Genomic DNA, 19873 nt, shown 5'->3' on the forward strand with positions numbered 1-19873 from the left:
ATTGGTAACAGATAAAGTGCTGCAGTTAATCCAGGGAGAGAAAGAAGTACAAAACTGCTCAGGGACATTCAGTAATACAGAAATACAAGTCGCTGAGGGATGAAACAAGTTTCCGCAATGAAACATTGTGTCAAAAGATGGTAAAAAACCCAAAGAGTTTCTGGTCGTATGTAAAGTACACCAATGGCAAAAAACAGTCAATACCGTAACTGCGCGATAGCGATGGAAATGTTACTGATGATGGTGCCACTAAAGCGGAGTTACCAATTACAGTTTTCCGTAATGTCTTCATGAAAGAAGACGAAGCAAATATTCCAGAATTCGAAACCAGAACAGCTGCTAGCATGAGTGACATAAAAACAGATATTTTAGGTGTTGCAAAACAACTCAAATCACTTAAGAAAGCCAAATCTCCCGGTCTAAATGATATACCAATCAGGTTCCTTTCAGAGTATACAGACACAATACCGCCTTTCTTAGCAATCATATAAAACCGCTCATTTGACGAAAGGTCTGTTCCTAAAGACAGGAAAGTAGCACAGGTCACATCAATATTCAAGAAAGGAAATAGGAGTAACCCATTGAATTGAAGACCCATATCACTGAGCTCAATTAGCTGTAGGATATTGGACCATATAGTGTACTCGAACATTATGAATCACCTTGAAGAAAATGACTTATTGATACTTAACCAAAACGGATTCAGAAAATATAGTTCTTGTGCAACGCAGCTAGCTCTTTATTCCCATGAAGTAATGAGTGCTGTCGACAAGGTATCTCAGATCGATTACATATTCCTAGATTTTCAGAAGGCTTTTGATACCGTCCGTCACAAGCTACTATTAAATTGCTCGCATATGGAGTATCGTCTCAGTTGTGTGACTGGATTCGTGATTTCCTCTCAGAGACGTCATAGTTCGTAGTGATATACTGTAAATCACCAAGTAGAACAGAAGTGATATTTGGCGTTCCGCAAGGTAGTGTCGTAAGCCCTCTGCTGTTCCAGATTTACATAAATGATCTAGGTGATAATATGAGCAATCCCCTTAGATTGTTTGCAGATGACGCTGAAATTTACCGTCTAGTAAAACCATCAATTACAAAATGATCTAGAGAGAATTTCTGCATGGTGCGAAAAATGGCAATCAGCCAAAAACAAAGAAAAAAGAGAGGTCATCCACATGGCTGCTAAAAGAAATCCGATAAACTTTGGGTATGCGATAAATCGCACTAAGCTAAGGGCTGTCAATTCGACTAAATACCTAGGAATACAGTTACGAGCAACTTAAATTTGAAAGACCACGTAGATAATATTCTGGGGAAGGCGAAACAAAGACTGCGCTTTGTTGCCAGAACACTTAGAAGATGCGACAAACCAAGTAAAGAGACAGCCTACATTACACCTGCCCGGCCTCTGCTGCAATATTGCATCGCGGTGTGGGACCCTTACCAGGTAGGATTGACGGAGAACATCGAAAAAGTGCAAAGAAGGGCAGCTCGTTTCGTGTTATCGCTCAATAGGGCTGAGAGTGTCATTTGATATAATACGCGAGTTGGGGTGGCAGTCACTGAAACAAAGGCGGTCTCCTTTACGGTGAGATCTATTTACGAAATTTCAAACACCAACTTTCTCTTCTGAATGCGAAAATATTTTGTTGACACCCACCTACGTAGGGAGAAATGTACATCATAATAAAATAAGAGAAATCAGAGCTTGAACGGAAAGATTTAGGTGCTCCCTTTTCCCATGCACTATTCGAGAAAGGAATGCTAGAGAAGTAGTATGAAAATGGCTCGATGAACCCTCTGCCAGGCACTTAAGTGTTAATTGCAGAGTAAGCGTGTAGGTGTAAATGTAGATGTAGACTGACTCAGCAGATAGTAAAGTCAAAACGACCTTCGGTGAAATTAAAAGCAAGGGTAGTGACATTAAGAGTGCAATTAGTATTCCACTGTTCAATGCAGAGCAGAGAGCAGATAGTTGGAAAGAGTACACTGAAGGTCTCTATGAGGCGAAAGATTTGTCTGACGTGAGAGACGAAGAAACAGGAGTCGATTTAGAAGAGATAGGAAATATGTATTGGAATCAGAATTTATGAGATCTTCGGAGGACTTAAGATCAAATAAGGCAGAAGGCACAGATAACATTCCATCATAGTTTCTAAAATCTTGGAGGGAAGTGGCAAACAAAATGACTACTCACGTTGGTGTGTAAGATGTATGAGCCTGGCGACATGCGATCTGAGTTTCGGTAAAATATCCACACAATTCCGAAGCGTGCAAGAACTGACAAGTGCGAGAATTATCACACAATTAGCCTAACAGTTTATGCATCCCACTTTCTCACAAGAATAAAATACCGAACAATGGGAAAGAAAATTAAGGATGTCTTAGTTGGCGATCGGTTTGGCTTCAGGAAAGGTGAATGTACCACAGAGGCAATTCTGATGTTGCGATTGGTTATAGTAGCAAGACGAAAGAAAAATCAAGACTCGTTCAAAGCCTTTGTCGACCTGGAAAAAGAGTTGGACAATGAAAAATGGTGCAAGATGTCCGAAATCCTGAGAAAAATAGCGGTAATATACAATACGTACAATAGCCAAGAGGAAATAATGAGAATGGACGATCAAGAACGAAGTGCTCAGATTAAAAAGGCTCTAAGACCAAAATATAGTCTTTCGCCCCCACTGTTCAATCTCTACATCGAAGAAGCAATGATGGAAATAAAAGAAAGTTTCAGGATTGAAATTAAAATTCAAGGTGGAAGGACATCAATGATAAGATTCGCTGATGACATTGCTATCCTGAGTGAAAGCAATGAGAAGTTGCAGAAACGAGAACAGCGAGAAACTTAACATCAGGATTGATGGCCACGAAGTAGATGAAAGTAAGGAATTCTCCGACAGAAGCAGAAAAATAACCAATGACAGACGGAGCAAGGAGAACATTAAAAGCAGACTAGGAATGGCAAAAAGGGCATTCCTGATCAAGAGATGTGTACTAATTTTAAACATAGGCCTAACCTGAGGCAGAAATTTTTGAATATGTACGTTGGGAGTACAGCGTTGTTTGGTAGTGAAACATGGACTATGGGAAAACCGGAACAGAAGAGAATCGAAGCACTTCAAATATGGTGCTAAAGACGAATGTGGAAAATGAGATGGACTGGTAAAGTAAGGAATGAGGAGTGTATGCGCAGAATCGGAGAGGAAAGGAATATATGGAAAACACAGACAAGGAGAATTTACAGGATGATCGGACATCTGTTAAGAGAGTAGGGAATGACTTCCAAGGTACTATAGGGAGCTGTAGAGGTCAAAAACTATAGAAGAAGACAGAGATTGGAATACATCCAGCAAATAATTGAGGACGTAGGTTGCAAGTGCTGCCCTGAGATCAAGTGGTTGGCAGAGGAGAGGAATTCGTGGGCTGTCGCATCAAATCAGTCAGAAGACTGATGACTCGTAAGTGGTTCCCACTGAGCTTCTAAGCTGACTATTTTGCCATACTGACCTCTTTGCTTGAATAATGTATAAGGGCGCAATCCATCGACTCTTTTAAGATATCAGTGGCTGCGACAGACGAAAATTTTGTTCTGCAGCCCGTAAGCCGTAACACGTTCAAGAAGGTCGATGCAGGTATTTTTTAGACATCTAGGGGACATGATAATATCCACTACTGCCCAAAACAAGGAATATTTTTAATTATTCTTTGACTTACAGCATATTCCAAAGATCGTATAAGAAGGGACTCATAAAACAACCACCGAAGATGGAATCAGTCACGCAACATTCCCACTACTTGGCCCATTTGCATCATGTCAATCAAATAACCTTTTAGAAGAATACCAGTCGGGTTTTAGGCAAAATTGTAGCACGATGAGGGCTATTGTAAAAGTGACTGACAGATTGAGACAATTACGAACAAACTACAGGTGCCCTTGCTAAACTCCCAAGTCAAAATTTTTCTTGAAATACTGAACAACCGCTACACTCTTACCTCACGTTCCGTCAGCTGTGTAATAATTGGAACAAACAGGTATTATTGGAGAGATGTAGTATCATGGGTCACATAAGGATGAGTATTCTTCTCATCATGTGTTAATTATGTATCAACTACTCTCCTACATTGCAAATATCACCTACACGTTGCCGACATTCACTTATAACTACGTGCAAGTCCAACAAACTCGTGCACAGCCATCAACATCTAAATGCTAATTTAGCTGTCTTATATGAGTGGGCGCAAACACAAGTTTGAAACTTAACCCATTCAAAATGCAAGCAGCCTTAGCCGCTCAGAAAACACCTATTACCACGCACTGCAGAGAATTTCTTCCACCCTTAATGCTAAAATCCACAAAAATAATCTTCTCCTCATATGCAAGATACTTGGATTCTGGTCCATCACTGGGACTGGACTGATCACACAACTGCAGTATTCGTCACTACAGAAATATAAAAAAAAATTTCTTTTACAGCTTAATATCAAGCTCTTAGAGTCGCTAATATTCCCCATACTTGGTTATGGTAATGCTATGGTCCAAAGACTTTCGTAAGAAAGCTCACACAGGGTAGAAATGGTGATGAATGCTTGTGTGCGACACATTTGTTACGTACCGTTTCGCTGTTTCGACTACGCCACTCCCACCCACGAGCTGTTGTCATGGCTGCGTGGTGATAACCTTAGAGACTGTTGTACTCTACATCTGCCCTGTCGTCTTCTCTGTCATAGCACTCCTTCTTATTTATCTTCAGTTCTTACACTACTTTCTGAACAGCACAGCAGAAATACTCGTGGTTAACAAAGTAGCATTTTCCCTGTACCATCACATACCAGTGTCATGTTCTCCAAATCATTTGATGTATCACGGACCCGAAATTGTTACAATAGTCCTAAAGAAACCAGAGAAATTAAGTTCCTTCCAAACTTGAAAAAATGGCCCACCTTCAGTTACAACAGCGATCGCTCCCATATACTAGTCTGTAGCTCACTCTTTTCGTTTCCCCCTCCCTCACCACTTTCCACTTTCCCGTCTTGGGAGAGTTCTATGTTTAAATTTTGTTGTTTCCTAGCAGTCATTGCCACTGTCATTTCAAATTTCACCTCTTTCTTTACCCTTCCGCTTCTATTACACTAAGTATGTATTCTAATGTGCTATCTAATTTATATCACTCTTAATGCCCATTAATATAATCATTATTTTTTTTCGTCTATTTATTGCCCCTGCTATTACTACTATTATAGCTAATATAATTATTTTTGTTGTTATTATTCCTATGAATATTTTTGTTATTTCTTTGGTATCTGTCGTTCCTGGTCGATGTAGCAGGGGCCTTAAGGCCCTAATCTAGTCACACCAAATAAGCAATAAGCAAATAAGTAAATAAATATGCATGAATCACATACTGAAGAACTTCAGTTTTTTTTTAAACTTAGCTGTCTATTTGTTTACATGACTGTATTTCTTCAGGTCTTATTAATCTAGTGTGGAATTAATTTCTTCATACTAGCTTCGTTGGGTAATGGTAGTATAACATTTTTGGGACTCAGGAAACAGACAACAGTAATCAAACTGTTTCACCTTTTGAAATGAATAAGGCTAAGGGAGTCATCTTCAATGTGCACGATCCTTCATCCATGGCACACACACATTAGTTTGTGTATGCTGATGAGCCATGGTGATCTGTCGAGTAACTGGGGTAACGTTTTTTGATTTATTCTACATAAGAATTGAGTGAAGATTCTACAATAATATTTTTGCTGTTAATTAATAATGTGAGAACTTTTCCACTCACTGGACTGTCTTTTTAAGTTCAGATCAAACTCTCTAGTTCATGTTCCTTCAGTAAGTGTGATATGTTACAATCTCGCTTCAGCTCCAACATTTAGCTTTGATTCAGTAAGGTAGCAATGAAGTTTAGATTGGTAGATTATGTGGCTAATGAGGAGGTAGTGAATAGAATTGGGGAGAAGAGGAACTTACGGCAAAACTTGACTAGAAAATGGCATCGTTTGATAGGAAACGTTCTGAGGCATCAAGCGATCACCAATTTAGTATTGGATGAAAGGGTGGAGGGTATAAATCGTAGAGGGAGACAAACAGATGGAAACGCTGAGCAGATTCAGAAGCGTGTAGATAGCAGTAGTTACTTGGAGATTAAAAGGCTTGCCCAGGATAGAGTGGCATGGAGAGTTTCATCAACCAACTCTCTGGACTGAAGAGCACAACAAGAGAAGTGTAGCAACTTGTTTTCAGTTGTCAAGTACTGAGCAATCGATCGAGTAGGGATGTTTTCTCCCACAGAAACGATTTATTTTAAATTGGGGAAGCGACATAAATGGGATTCCTCTGATCTCAGCTATGTCCTTAGATGCTGCATGGTGATGTTCTTAAAGAGCTTCTGTCAAACGTTCCACGCAATGTTCAGCGGTAAACATTTTTGTGTTTGTGAACGTTGTTCTTTGGTTATGTCCATACAACGTCCAAGAAAGCAATCAGGCCAGCGTGAAATTTTTATTGTATTCTCTCTTAAATCATCACCAAATTCACTTTAAAGTCATGGGTATCATATTGTACAGCTTTGATTTTCGACGCTCAGAGAGTAGGTTAATCATGGAGACTCCATATCACAACCACTTCAATTACAAAAGATGTTTCATCGAGGAAGAAAAAATTGAATTAAAATACACTTGCTCTCTAAACATGTGTAATATTCACTGTCATTTCATCATGAAGTCAACGGTTGTACTGATTTGAAATGGTCTCATGTATTGCTTGTACAAAGATTAAGACTATTGTAAATACCAAAAAGAAGAAACGATTTTTCCTTTCAAACTATGAGATGATTCTCTTGTATGTATGGTGTTCGGTAACTTGCAAAAATCGAAAATATTCCTGATGTGGCGTATTTCAAGTTAACTGTAACTCTGATAATGTGAAATCGCTATGTTTTGCATAAAAAATATTTATTGAAATGTCTCACATACAACTGGACAGAGAAAAACTAGGAAACATGTCAAATAAGAATTTTCTGGAACTGGAAAGGAGACGCTTAAGGTTCAAATGGCTCAAATGGCTCTGAGAACTGTGGCCATCAGTCCCCTAGAACTTAAAACTACTTAAACATAACTAACCTAAGAACATCACACACATCCATGCCAGAGGCAGGATTCAAACCTGTGACCGTAGCAGTCACAAGTTCCAGACTGAAGAGCCTAGAACCACACGGCCACACCGGACGGCGATTAAGGTTCAAGCACTGATATTTACTCTGTTAATTACGATACCACCCTGGAAATACTACAACTAAATTCTGACAATGCCAGCATGTTGAGCTGAATTAACTGAAACAATGCTTATTAAATTGTAAGCGGAATTACGGAAAATGAAACATTGTACAATCATAAATGTGCCTCTGTCGGATAAACCTTTCACTAAGGAAAGTCAAATATGCATGCCTATTTGCTGATAAAATGCAACTTTAATTCCATAACTCAGCAGCAATAAGAATTTGCAACAGAGAATAGACGAATGACGCGAAAAACCATCAAGTCTTAGACTTACAATAAAACCAACCATAACAAAATTTACCTTATACACCTGGCCAATAGTATACAGATTGATTTTAGACAAATAATATGTTGATTGACAAGTAAAGTATAGAATAGGAAGGAGTTAAAAGGTAAGTATTATGAGAAACAGATCATCAAAAGTAAATTTTAAAGTAACAGTGAATGTTTCTATGTTATTTGTGATATCAAACATGTTCATTAAAAATTACGGTTATCTACTTGCTACCTGTGGAGGTACATTAGCTTATTTGTTTCAGTTGTATATATTTGCCATGTATTATTGATTCTCTGACATGTTCTAGATACTGGAGGACTCCCACACTAGGGATCAATTGGAATGAAAGTAAATCTAATGTACTCTAATCTGTGTCATTATCCTTTCGAACGTCTAGACTCGCTATGCAGAATCTCACCTGATATAGCTGCATATATGTTATATGGTTTGTTTTTCAGTCTGAGGAAATAAAGTATGGCAGGGTAAAATGGACAGGCGAGAAGAAACAAAAACTTGTTGAATGAAAAACTAGGTTACATGTCCACATATTTTATTGACGTTATAAAATTTACATCAGTAGTCAACAAGAAGCAAAACTTACAGGCAAACATAGTAGAAGATAATACTGTACATAATGCTCTGGCACACTGACGACTGGCAACATACAATAGCAACTGAACAGCAGAAGGTTCTGAGGCCTGATGCCTCATTTCAACTTGAGGTACAGTACATTTCGAAATTATCAGTGACTCTGCTCCTTTCCAAAGTTTGCTGGAAAAGTAGTAGATGGAATCATGGAAAAGCAGTAGTATAATTTGGGAGAACGAAATTACAGCAGACTGCAGTTAAATTATTACCATTTCCCTTCATTGTAACATGGCCTATTTCGATTATTAGCTTCGAAATGAATCGAGTTACAATAAAAAACTGAAGACAATTTAATTGCAGGCTAAAACTAGAAAATACATCTTTATGCTGTAAAACGCTTTGTGTCTACTGGGATCAGATACAAAGCAATTACTTTGGCATATGTTCCATGAAAGTTCAGTTTTTCTCAAACGCCTCATTAATCTGCGTACTTACATTTGTTGAGCGTGCAAAATACGCATCATATGTGAGAGAAAATTGAGCGATAATTAAGTTCAATAAAATTCACATAGGGCAGTAAGTGTAATTACGACCGACTACGCTGGCGAAACATCTGTTTCCATACTGTAATTTATTATAGACAGCCACTATGAAGAATTTTAAATGATGAAACAGTATTCATTTAGCAAAAGAAGCTCTAATGCTGAAACTGGAAAGACCAGGTTCGTAGCCTAGTTGATGCGCACGAGCTCTGGTTGCTTGTAAGAGTAGATGGGAGCACCGGCAGGATGCACCTCCTGGTACTGGAAGCGCGCCAGGTAGCCGGGGGTGAGCGCTGGCTGCTGCAGGGCAGACAGCTCACTGGAGGCGGCGCGCTGCTGCTGCTTGGGGGCGGCGGAGGCGGGGGCGGGACCGTGGGCGTAGGCGATGCGCTGCAGGCGGCCGTCTGGCTGCAGCACGTAGTACACCCCGCTCTCCTCCGCCTCACGCAGCTCCGCCTTGCCATACTGTGGGAAAAGGAAGCAATGTAAAGCACTTGAAGGATGTTTCAATGAATTCGGTATGCCGTTCCTTCTAACAGTAAGACGTTTATGGACCAAATTTTGTACGTTGTTTTTGAGATGAATGAGTTTGTGCAAAAGAGGAGGTCAATTAAGAACAGCATGATGTAATTACGTGCTATACTAAGAAATGTCAAGCATACACTGTGAGAGAGCTTGTGGAATGGAGTATGCAGTAAGGAAATTATTCCAGCCTCGAAGTTTTTTCTTTCATCTTTTTATTTTTATTTCCCTTTTTTTTGCTTGCAGATATTGTCTTCTTATAGTATTACCAACAGGTTATCAAAAGGATTTCGTACTGAAACTATTCAGCATACCTAAACCGACGTTTTGACAGGGGCTCATACGCTTAAGCAGCCGCTGTCAGTGTTTGGGCCTTTTGTGGTTGCAGTCGTTATCTCTTTTTCAGTACAGTTATCGTAAAGTTCTACGTTGAAGAAAATATCGGTATATGTGTTGTACTTGCCCACCGGAGGTGCTACACTTTATCATAGGTCAGTAAATGATAATCTGCCGTGCGATTACAGTTCTGCTAGTTAATGTGAATGGAACCAAGTTGACAGTAACGATATACTGGATACTTTTGATCAAAATCCATGACTGAAGTTATTAACGCCATTTCATACGTTTACAAATATATAACTCACAATTTGATGGAGAGATGCCGTGGAGACTATACACAGAACAACCATGAAGCCTGCGTTCATTTGTAGTGGTTTATGTCCAAAACACGTGTTTTCGAGTATAAAAGACGTCCACTTGATAACACTTGGGTGTGGACCATTTTTAATGACGCATTTACGGGTGTCCTGCACACCATGAAAGTCATAGGATTCGTTATTGGCACCACGGCTTGCACATTCGCGACGGTAATGGACGAGAAACGGCTGAAGCGTTCGCAGCAGCGCTCGTTCTAGACCAGCCGTCGAGGCGAGAACAGTGGATACAGAGACTCGCGCTTGAGAAAATTAGATCTCCGGCGAGGAGAATGATTTAATGTATGGCTCAGGGTCAGTAGTTTAATGGTAATTTCAAACTTTATAATGTTATACACAAAGGAATCGAACTCTAAACCTTAATGTGCATTTCAGCGAGACCGTTTTCTAGACTGGTTCGTATGTGTAAAGAAAAAGTGGTACACCGTAAAACTGATTGCCGCTTTGGATTGAATGGAACAGATACTTTTAATTTTTGCGTGAACCTCAACAACATTACATTTTTCATTATGTTTGTTATTTATTTACATTCAGAAGCAAACACATAAGTCAATTTAATACCTACGCGGTCAAGCGGCCACCATTTTGAAATGCACTTCAGGAAATTTTATTTTCAAGGTTCACGTCATACAGACTTTAATTGTGATAATGTAATGTTTAATTTTGATTGCACACCTACACTTCATTTTCGGTCGTGCGAACCGTTTAGCTCCGCAGTCCGCTTTGAGATATCTTGACCGCCATTTTGTGTTGCACATGTTCATCGGTGTACTGGTGAAATATTATTTACGTAGTGTTCAAGATGCGTGTCTCTATTTGTTAATAAGGATTTGTGTGAGAATGTAACTTTCTGCAGTATATGCGTTGAAGATTATAATGATAGAAGACTCCGAGACCAGGAAATACCCTTAATAAGTAACCCAGTTAATGAGCAACTTAATAAAGAAAAATTACGTGATTCAGGCGAGGACTGCTTACATCAAATAAATTTGGACTACCTCCGACATGCCTACTAGAAGCAAGAGTTTCACTTACGTTGTATGGGGCAGCCACAGTGGTGTTAGGGGCCTCAGTAGTGGTGGTGGCAGCTTCTGTGTTGGTGGGGGCAGAGGTTGTGAACGTGGGCAGGCGGTAGATGTCCGTCAGGCGAGAGGAGTCCTGTGCGGGAATGAAGAACTGTGGACGGAAGAGGGCCGCAGAGAATCCGGAGAACGACTGCGGAGCCGCAAATGATGTCTGCGCCTGTGATTGGGCGAATGCCTGTGGTTGTTGCTGCTGCTGAGGCTGACGGAAGGGCGCTCCGTAGCTGGTGGAGGGTGCTTCACTCGCTGCCATCGCCGCTAGCGACGCCACAGTGCAGAGCAGTAGGGCCTGCATCAGACAGTGATGAGAAAACAGTTAGCAAAATGGTCGCGTTATTCATCACTTCAACCAGGGCAGGCTAATAACAGGTTATGTCACAGATCGTTTTTTCCTACAAACATGTTTCACTAGAATTAAATGACACGTTGTAATTTCTTATGTTGCAGGTGCATCACTTTGATCTTAATTTCCATAACATGAGAATCTTACTCAATTAATATTTTAATTACGTTGAAACTCGTGTTCACAATTCTTTTATGCAACTGCTGCGGAATATTAACTTACAATCCATTTGTGATTTGGTAGGACGAATCACACGTCTTTGAATTTCTACATGTATTTTTATATTTATTTTCAGATCATTAGGCGTATTATGTCATCTTAACGTTAAAACGTAATTATATCTCTGGACACAACATTCAGCTAATGACAGCACGGCGAGTCAAAACATCGAAGAAGTATTACTCATGAAAAATACAGCCTATGGACCCAAAATGAAATAAGTGGCTTTTGTGAAGTACGAAATACCAGTTACGAAAATTAATCTACAGCTACAGTTTATGAAATACTGCATTCCCAGGTGCAAGCGCAGAATTCTTTAATGGTTGCTCAAATTTATTGTGAAATGTAGTTCGTGTTGTATTTATATTGTCGCATTAATGAAAGTGCACTTCTAGATCTCATGAAGGTCTCTTCCGTCTCAGTGCTGATTATTTATATCCTCTGTGTCACTGCTACACTTGCCGTATACGAGTATTTATAGGTAGGTGCCGTGGAAATATGTACTTGTGAGAAATTCTCCATTTTATCCAGCGGATATGTACATCTGGGCTGTATTAAAGTTTATTTGTGGCACAGTATTTCCCATAACGGAATTTTGAAAAGAAATCGCGAAAATACACATTGCGCACAAGACATTACAGATTAGGTCGTCAGTTGAAAAAGAGCTGTGGTTGTTCGATTAAGGGAAGAATATTTCGTCGACTTGGTTTCCTACAGTATCGTGTAATTTCTTTCATGAAACAGACAGCTATAAACAGCAGGACTACTCATTCTGATACAGACTCAAGGTAAGTAAATGTTGTGGTTTTACACAGCAAGATATGTGGAAAGATAGAAAGAAAGGGCAAATATGCAAAATATGAAATATTACCACAGTAGATTCCCGTATTTGATTTTGATTTAGTGTGCATTTTTAAAGAGGACGTAGACAGGTACTTATTTTAAGCCTGTCAGTACCAATGTTTTTCTGGAACATAATTGCAAATTCAGGTGTAAGCGAGTCTAACTGTAGCTTTCCTTTAAATTTATTTGGTGTAGTGGCCCGATAACTGGTTGTGAGGTATCTAATTAGGAACAAATTTCTCTCCATGCACATATATATAAAGGCAAATAAATAATTACTTACAAACATTTGATCTTCGGGTTGCGTAACATAAATTAGAATCACATTTTACTAGATGAGGTTATTCCTCGATTTTGTAGCCCCTTCCCACTAAAACAGAAATTAATTCAGAACGCAGGTTAATGAATGTTCTCTATGGACAGAAGCCACTGTCACGAATCACCAGCTCTTTTCTATTAGAGTATGTATCCCGATCCGCATAGCTCATTCAAGACATCGTCCAGCATTTCTAACTTCTTCACAGTCGACGTAAAATATACCCTGTATCTCGGATCAACGAACTGTTTGCTATTATCCAGCGATGTATGTAACAGGAAAAGATCAAGTGTTGCTGCTTTAGCACTTCGTCGTTCAAATGGTTCGTTTTCAGCTTATTATGGTATACTGTTTTAACTTCAGCTGTGCTGAAACAACTAAGAGTTTTCAGAAAACACTCGCAGAAGTCTCTTGTAGAGTGGATGTTTGTTGGATAATCTCCAAATATTCTTGTGAATTAATCTAACAGAAGTACAGCCATCTAGCGTAATCTGCCCAGTTAAAAACATGAAAAATAGTCTTTACTTTTCAGCATCGTATTCATTGTTGATCAATCGACTGGCCACTGAAACTGACCTACATGCCTGAATGTAAGTTGTTAATCCAACGACTGCCGTTATCATTTTGAACCAATATGTTATTGCACAGATGAGGGGATATCTACATATAATCCAATATTTCTCTATACATTTATTGAATTTTACTTAACTTTCCAGCTCTTGACTGATATATCCCAAACGATTGCAAGAAAATGATCTCAGCTCCTTTCTTCTGCGTAATGTGTGTGTGTGTGTGTGTGTGTGTGTTGGGGCTTATGGGCGCGTTTTCAGCAATGTTACTTGTACATATACAGGCGAGGTGGTTAAAAGCTAAAGCTCGATATTTTAATTCATCCGGGTCGCATATTCTAGTGATTCAGAGTGTAATGTGCTTCATCTGCGTTCTGTATAATACACTCTAGGTGTAAAAATAGCGCATCCACAAAATGACTCACCTGCATGGTCGATGGGTGTGCGAGCTTGGGAGACCGGGTGGATGTGGTGTCGGACAGCTGTATCGGGCGTCTTTTAAATCGGAGGGATCTCCGTGACGGCGCTACCACAACGGCGTCACGGGCGGGCAGCCCCATTCGCGTACGGAGCCCAGAAGCGCGTATTGCGCGGCTGCGTGTCAAGGCCGCGGCGCGATGCGTGCGCATTACAAGACGCAGCGGCGTCGCGCTCTGGGACAGCTCCAGCAGTGGCGGACGTGTCTGAGACAGCCAGCCTACGCCTCGTCATGTTGCTGGGTATCGAGAAAGCCCTCCAACCTTATGTTAATAGTATTGTGATATTGTATTGCATTGGACCTGAATAGAAAGTCGTACAAGCGGTGGTTTACACAAACTACCTGTAAAACTGTGATGATGTCTCTCCAACCATCAACTACCAGCTGTTTATGTAGCCCACTGACACACCGTGTATGCGGATGGTGTCAACCCTTCAGCATCAGCTGAGGCCTGAAAATGGCGCACTGAAGCACTGGTAGCCAGACAATAAATGATATCATAAGGAAGGCTGGAGGTGTTCCACTTTCTTACGTAACTGAAGGGTCCCGAGAGCTCCGATCACAAGGATGGACATAAAAACTTGAAGTACACAGAGGTCACATGATATGTAACATAAGCTGACATATATGTATCTAGTAACGCTCGTATCATGTGATTCCGGTTGCACTTGTACACCTGATGATGTAAATAAATCCGAAACGTGCCAAGTGAGCAATCTTAGCAATAAAGTCATTTTTCACCGGCTCTATGATATTTTGGAAGCAAGCTATTCAGCTCCAGTGTTATTAACATTTGTACAGTTTTGATTCTTAAATCTTTGCTCAGTGCGGATATGACACTGACATCAATGAAATTTACTTTCGTTCTGTTGACATATTTCAGATATCAACTACAGGAAATCGTATTGTGGCAAAAAATTCCCAGTGTAAAATAGCTTGCTTCATTCATCCATGATATCTTCCTAACAGCAGATGAAGGTAGATTCCGAAGATCAGGTGAAGGTAGATTTTCCCTTCTAGGATTTCCGAAAGGTGTTCTACATTGTACTACGACTACTAAACCAGGATTCAGTGAACTTTAGCTTATTCGCAAGTGCGTGATAAAATCAAAACGCTATAATATACGAACTAAAGTAACAACACGTATTCATCCGGGAAAGCGTAACATGACATCTAATATTCTCAACATACGTTAACAACTTATCACAATCAGCAGTATTATCGCTGACGGTGCTGTCTTCTATATACAGAAGACGATCGTAATGAAGTGAAATAAGTGTAGCACCTGGTGTAATGAACGGCAGCTCTCTTCAAATGCGTGTAAACACAAGATATTACCTGAAAGAGAAGCAAAGAACCCGGTAGCGGGCCCCATAGGACCGTACGATTAAAACATGGTGAACCGGAGTGAAAGACACCCATCTGGATAGTAGAGCGCGTTAAGGCGCCCGCTTCCAGAACACAGGGAGGCATGTCGGCCGCGGATAGAATCTACCTAGTGGATTCATGCGAGGGAAATTGTGGCGGCAAGTCTGGGTTTTCTTTTCAGGAGTTTCCCACACCGAACTAGGTAAATATCAAGCTCGTACCCACGAGCCGCGTCAGATACATGCAAATCGAACATTTAGAAACTTGAACACGAAGTAGACGCAGACAGATTGGGTATACAAATTCCGTACAGAGGAGGGGGATGGAGGAGGGGATTGGGGACATTAGGAAGGCTTCATTAACAATGTCACAATCCCTATAACACCGCCGGCCCCGTCGATAAACGTGAAAAAGGCAGAGAAGACGAAGAAGATGATCGTGAGTTAAAGAGAAAGAACACAGTAGTGTCAGGACAACATGATTACGTCGTATATTATATGTATATATGGTTAATACTAATAAGAGGCATGAAACTGGACGAACACATGAAGTCAGTATGAGAAAAGGTGAATAAGAGACGTAGATGTGTTGAAACGGGTCAGGGAAAGTCGCTATCATCTTTCACGGAAACATTACTCAATACGCTAGTGCGACCAATTGAAGAGAATTGTTCCTGCGTTTAAAGTTCTAATCAAGTGGGCCCAGTAACAGTCATCGAAGGAATTCAGAAATGTACTGCCCGGAATGTAACAGATTAACATATGGCCATTTTTAAGTATAACATCAAGGGGTTACAAAAACATTGGGAAACAACGCGAAAATCGCAAGCTTGGGCGTAAAAGGAGACGCTACTCAAGCCTGTGAGTTTTGTTGTTGTATTTGACCACGAACAGCGCCTGAGCAATGTCGGCAGTACATTGCGAGTGGTAGTCGTCATCAGTATAGTGTTCTGTGTAGTTAGTGAACTACGTCGGCGCTAGGTGAAGTCGAACGTGGGAAAATTGTTGACGTGACAGCCGAAATGTTTTGTGTTTCATGAGGCAACGTAACGAAAATTTATACATCCTACAGGAAAAACGAAAAACCATCATCCAACAAGTCGCAACACTAAGTCAAAACGCGCACGGAACTATGTGTTGAGTGATCGTGGGAACGATATTGAAGAACATTGTGATGCAAAATAAGAGAATGACAGCCGCCAAAGCCACAGCAAAACTTACTGGCACTTGCGAAAACTGTCAGCAACAAAACTCCACAGAAAGGAAATTGCAGGACGAGCTTCAATTCCAAAATCATTGATCAATGATGCAAATGTCCATAACAAGAAACCTTGGTGCCAAAGCTATAAAACAAGGACTGTGCAGTTACTTCTGGGAGAGTTTACTTCCTAACAGTGAAACACGGCAGGAATTCGGTAATGATTTGGTCGCCCATATCGTGGTATCCCATGGGCCCCTTGGTTACAGTGCAAGATCACATTACTGCCGAGGGTTATGGTACACTGTTTGTACCGCAATAGTGATGATCTGTTCTAAGACGATAGCGCTCCCGTTCACACAGCTCTCATCGTCCACAGCTAGTTTTGTGAGCACAAGGATGAAATGCCGCATCTCCTCTGTCATCGCAGTCACCAGATTGCAATAGTTCATGTTCGTTCTGTATTATTTATACTACTCACATATTCTCATCTTTGTTTGATATTTAATAAGTATCATCTGTGGCGGTTTCAGTACTCGCCGACACAGATATTATCTAAAATATATTAAAAAAAACAGTACATAATTTTATACAAGAACAAAACAAGATATACAATGGTTTCTCTTTATTACATTATATGTCTTTTGCTAAGAGACGTTACAAGTCGTATCTAGACGTACCAGAGATCCACTACACACAACCGTCACCGTTGCAGAGCCTCCATAAGTTTGAACAGTTCCTTGCTGACATATAGAGTCCATGGATTCATCAGGTGGTCCCCACATCAATACACGTTCATTCACTTGATACAATTTCAAACGAGACTCGTCCGACCAGGCAACATGTTTCCAGTCATCAACAGTCCAACGTCGATGTTGACGGACCCAGGTAAGCCGTAAGGCTTTGTGTCGTGCCGTCATCAAGGGTACACGAGTGGGCCTTCGGTTCCGAAAACCCATATGGATGATGTTTCCTTGAATGATCCGCACGCTGACACTTGTTAATAGCCCAGCATGAAATCTGCAGCAACTTGCGGAAGGGTTGCACTTCTGTTACGTTGAACGATTGTCTTCAGTCGACGTTGGTACCGTTCTTGCAGTATCTTTTTCCGGCCGCAGCGATGTCAGACATTAGGTGTTTTACTAGCTTCCTGATATCTAGAGTACATTCGGAACTCCGGGAGGGGACTGCCAAGGGGGAGGTTACCATGGGAAAAGATTGACTAATCAACGAAAGGATAACGTCCTACGAGTCGGAGCGTGGAATGTCAGAAGCTTGAACGTGGTAAGGAAACTAGAAATTCTCAAGAAGCAAGACTAAAGAAAAATCAAGACACGTTCATAGGATTTTTCAATCTGGAAAAAGCGTTCGACATTGTAAAATGGTGCAAGATGTTCGAAATTCCCAAAAAAGAAGGCGTAAGTTCTAGGGAGAGACAGGTCATGTACAATATTTAGAACAGCAAAGGAGGTATAATAAGAGTCGACGATAAAGAACAAAGTGCTCGTATTAAAAATGGTGTACGACAAGGATGTAGCCTTTCGCCCCTAGTGTTCAATCTGTAAATCGAGGCTGCAGTGATGGAAATAAAAGAAATCTTCAGGACGGATATTAAAATTCAAGGTGAAAGGATATCAATGACACGATTCGCTGATGCCATTGCTGTCTTGAGAGAAAAAGAAGGAGAATGACATGATCTGCGGAACGGAATGAACAGTCTAATGGGTAAAGGGTACGGAGTGAGAGTAAATCAGAGGAAGAGGAAGGTAATGAAAAGTAACAGAAAGAGAACAGCGAAAAATTAAACATCAGGATTGGTGGTCACGAAGTACACTCCTGGAAATTGAAATAAAAACACGGTGAATTCATTGTCCCAGGAAGGGGAAACTTTATTGACACATTCCTGGGGTCAGATACATCACATGATCACACTGACAGAACCACAGGCACATAGACACAGGCAACAGAGCATGCACAATGTCGGCACTGGTACAGTGTATATCCACCTTTCGCAGCAATGCAGGCTGCTATTCTCCCATGGAGACGATCGTAGAGATGCTGGATGTAGTCCTGTGGAACGGCTTGCCATGCCATTTCCACCTGGCGCCTCAGTTGGACCAGCGTTCGTGCTGGACGTGCAGACCGCGTGAGACGACGCTTCATCCAGTCCCAAACATGCTCAATGGGGGACAGATCCGGAGATCTTGCTGGCCAGGGTAGTTGACTTACACCTTCTAGAGCACGTTGGGTGGCACGGGATACATGCGGACGTGCATTGTCCTGTTGGAACAGCAAGTTCCCTTGCCGGTCTAGGAATGGTAGAACGATGGGTTCGATGACGGTTTGGTGATGTACCGTGCACTATTCAGTGTCCCCTCGACGATCACCAGTGGTGTACGGCCAGTGTAGGTGATCGCTCCCCACACCATGATGCCGGGTGTTGGCCCTGTGTGCCTCGGTCGTATGCAGTCCTGATTGTGGCGTTCACCTGCACGGCGCCAAACACGCATACGACCATCATTGGCACCAAGGCAGAAGCGACTCTCATCGCTGAAGACGACACGTCTCCATTCGTCCCTCAATTCACGCCTGTCGCGACACCACTGGAGGCGGGCTGTACGATGTTGGGGCGTGAGCGGAAGACGGCCTAACGGTGTGCGGGACCGTAGCCCAGCTTCATGGAGACGGTTGCGAATGGTCCTCGCCGATACCCCAGGAGCAACAGTGTCCCTAATTTGCTGGGAAGTGGCGGTGCGGTCCCCTACGGCACTGCGTAGGCTCCTACGGTCTTGGCGTGCATCCGTGCGTCGCTGCGGTCCGGTCCCAGGTCGACGGGCACGTGCACCTTCCGCCGACCACTGGCGACAACATCGATGTACTGTGGAGTCCTCACGCCCCACGTGTTGAGCAATTCGGCGGTACATCCACCCGGCCTCCCGCATGCCCACTATACGCCCTCGCTCAAAGTCCGTCAACTGCTCATACGGTTCACGTCCACGCTGTCGCGGCATGCTACCAGTGTTAAAGACTGCGATGGAGCTGCGTATGCCACGGCAAACTGGCCGACACTGACGGCGGCGGTGCACAAATGCTGCACAGCTAGCGCCATTCGACGGCCAACACCTCGGTTCCTGGTGTGTCCGCTGTGCCGTGCGTGTGATCATTGCTTGTACAGCCCTCTCGCAGTGTCCGGAGCAAGTATGGTGGGTCTGACACACCGGTGTCAATGTGTTCTTTTTTCCATTTCCAGGAGTGTAGATAAAGGTAAGGAATTCTGCTGCCTAGGCAGTAAAATAACCAATGCAAACTTAGTTGCATTGAAGGCACGCTTTGCGCAACGCGTTCTGAACGTAATACCGGAAACGCTTCGATCAGTTGTGGAACATGCCGTTTCTCGATTTCAACTTGTTGCAGAAAACGTTGGAAAGCATATTGAACATGTTTTGCGCCAGTCACACGGAAATTAATAATCCGATTTGATTTTGGTTAATGCTTATTATGTGGTTTCTGGCCACAGGACAAT

The 19873-nt window shown here is 41.7% G+C and overlaps 1 protein-coding gene across 1 annotated transcript in view; it reads right to left on the bottom strand.

Moving 5' to 3' along the window:
• The window catches only part of LOC126183305 (uncharacterized), a 162512-nt gene extending 148748 nt beyond the window's left edge, over nt 1–13764 (bottom strand). The window contains exons 1-2 of the mRNA XM_049925151.1: nt 13733–13764; nt 10971–11306 (exon numbers count right to left, since the gene is read on the bottom strand). Coding sequence (XP_049781108.1) covers nt 10971–11306; nt 13733–13738 — 342 coding nt within the window. The 5' untranslated portion in view covers nt 13739–13764. The remainder of the gene's footprint in view (nt 1–10970; nt 11307–13732) is intronic.
• Between the last annotated feature and the right edge of the window lie 6109 nt (nt 13765–19873).

This window comes from Schistocerca cancellata, chromosome 1 (assembly GCF_023864275.1).
Source record: "Schistocerca cancellata isolate TAMUIC-IGC-003103 chromosome 1, iqSchCanc2.1, whole genome shotgun sequence".
NCBI lineage: Eukaryota > Metazoa > Arthropoda > Insecta > Orthoptera > Acrididae > Schistocerca > Schistocerca cancellata.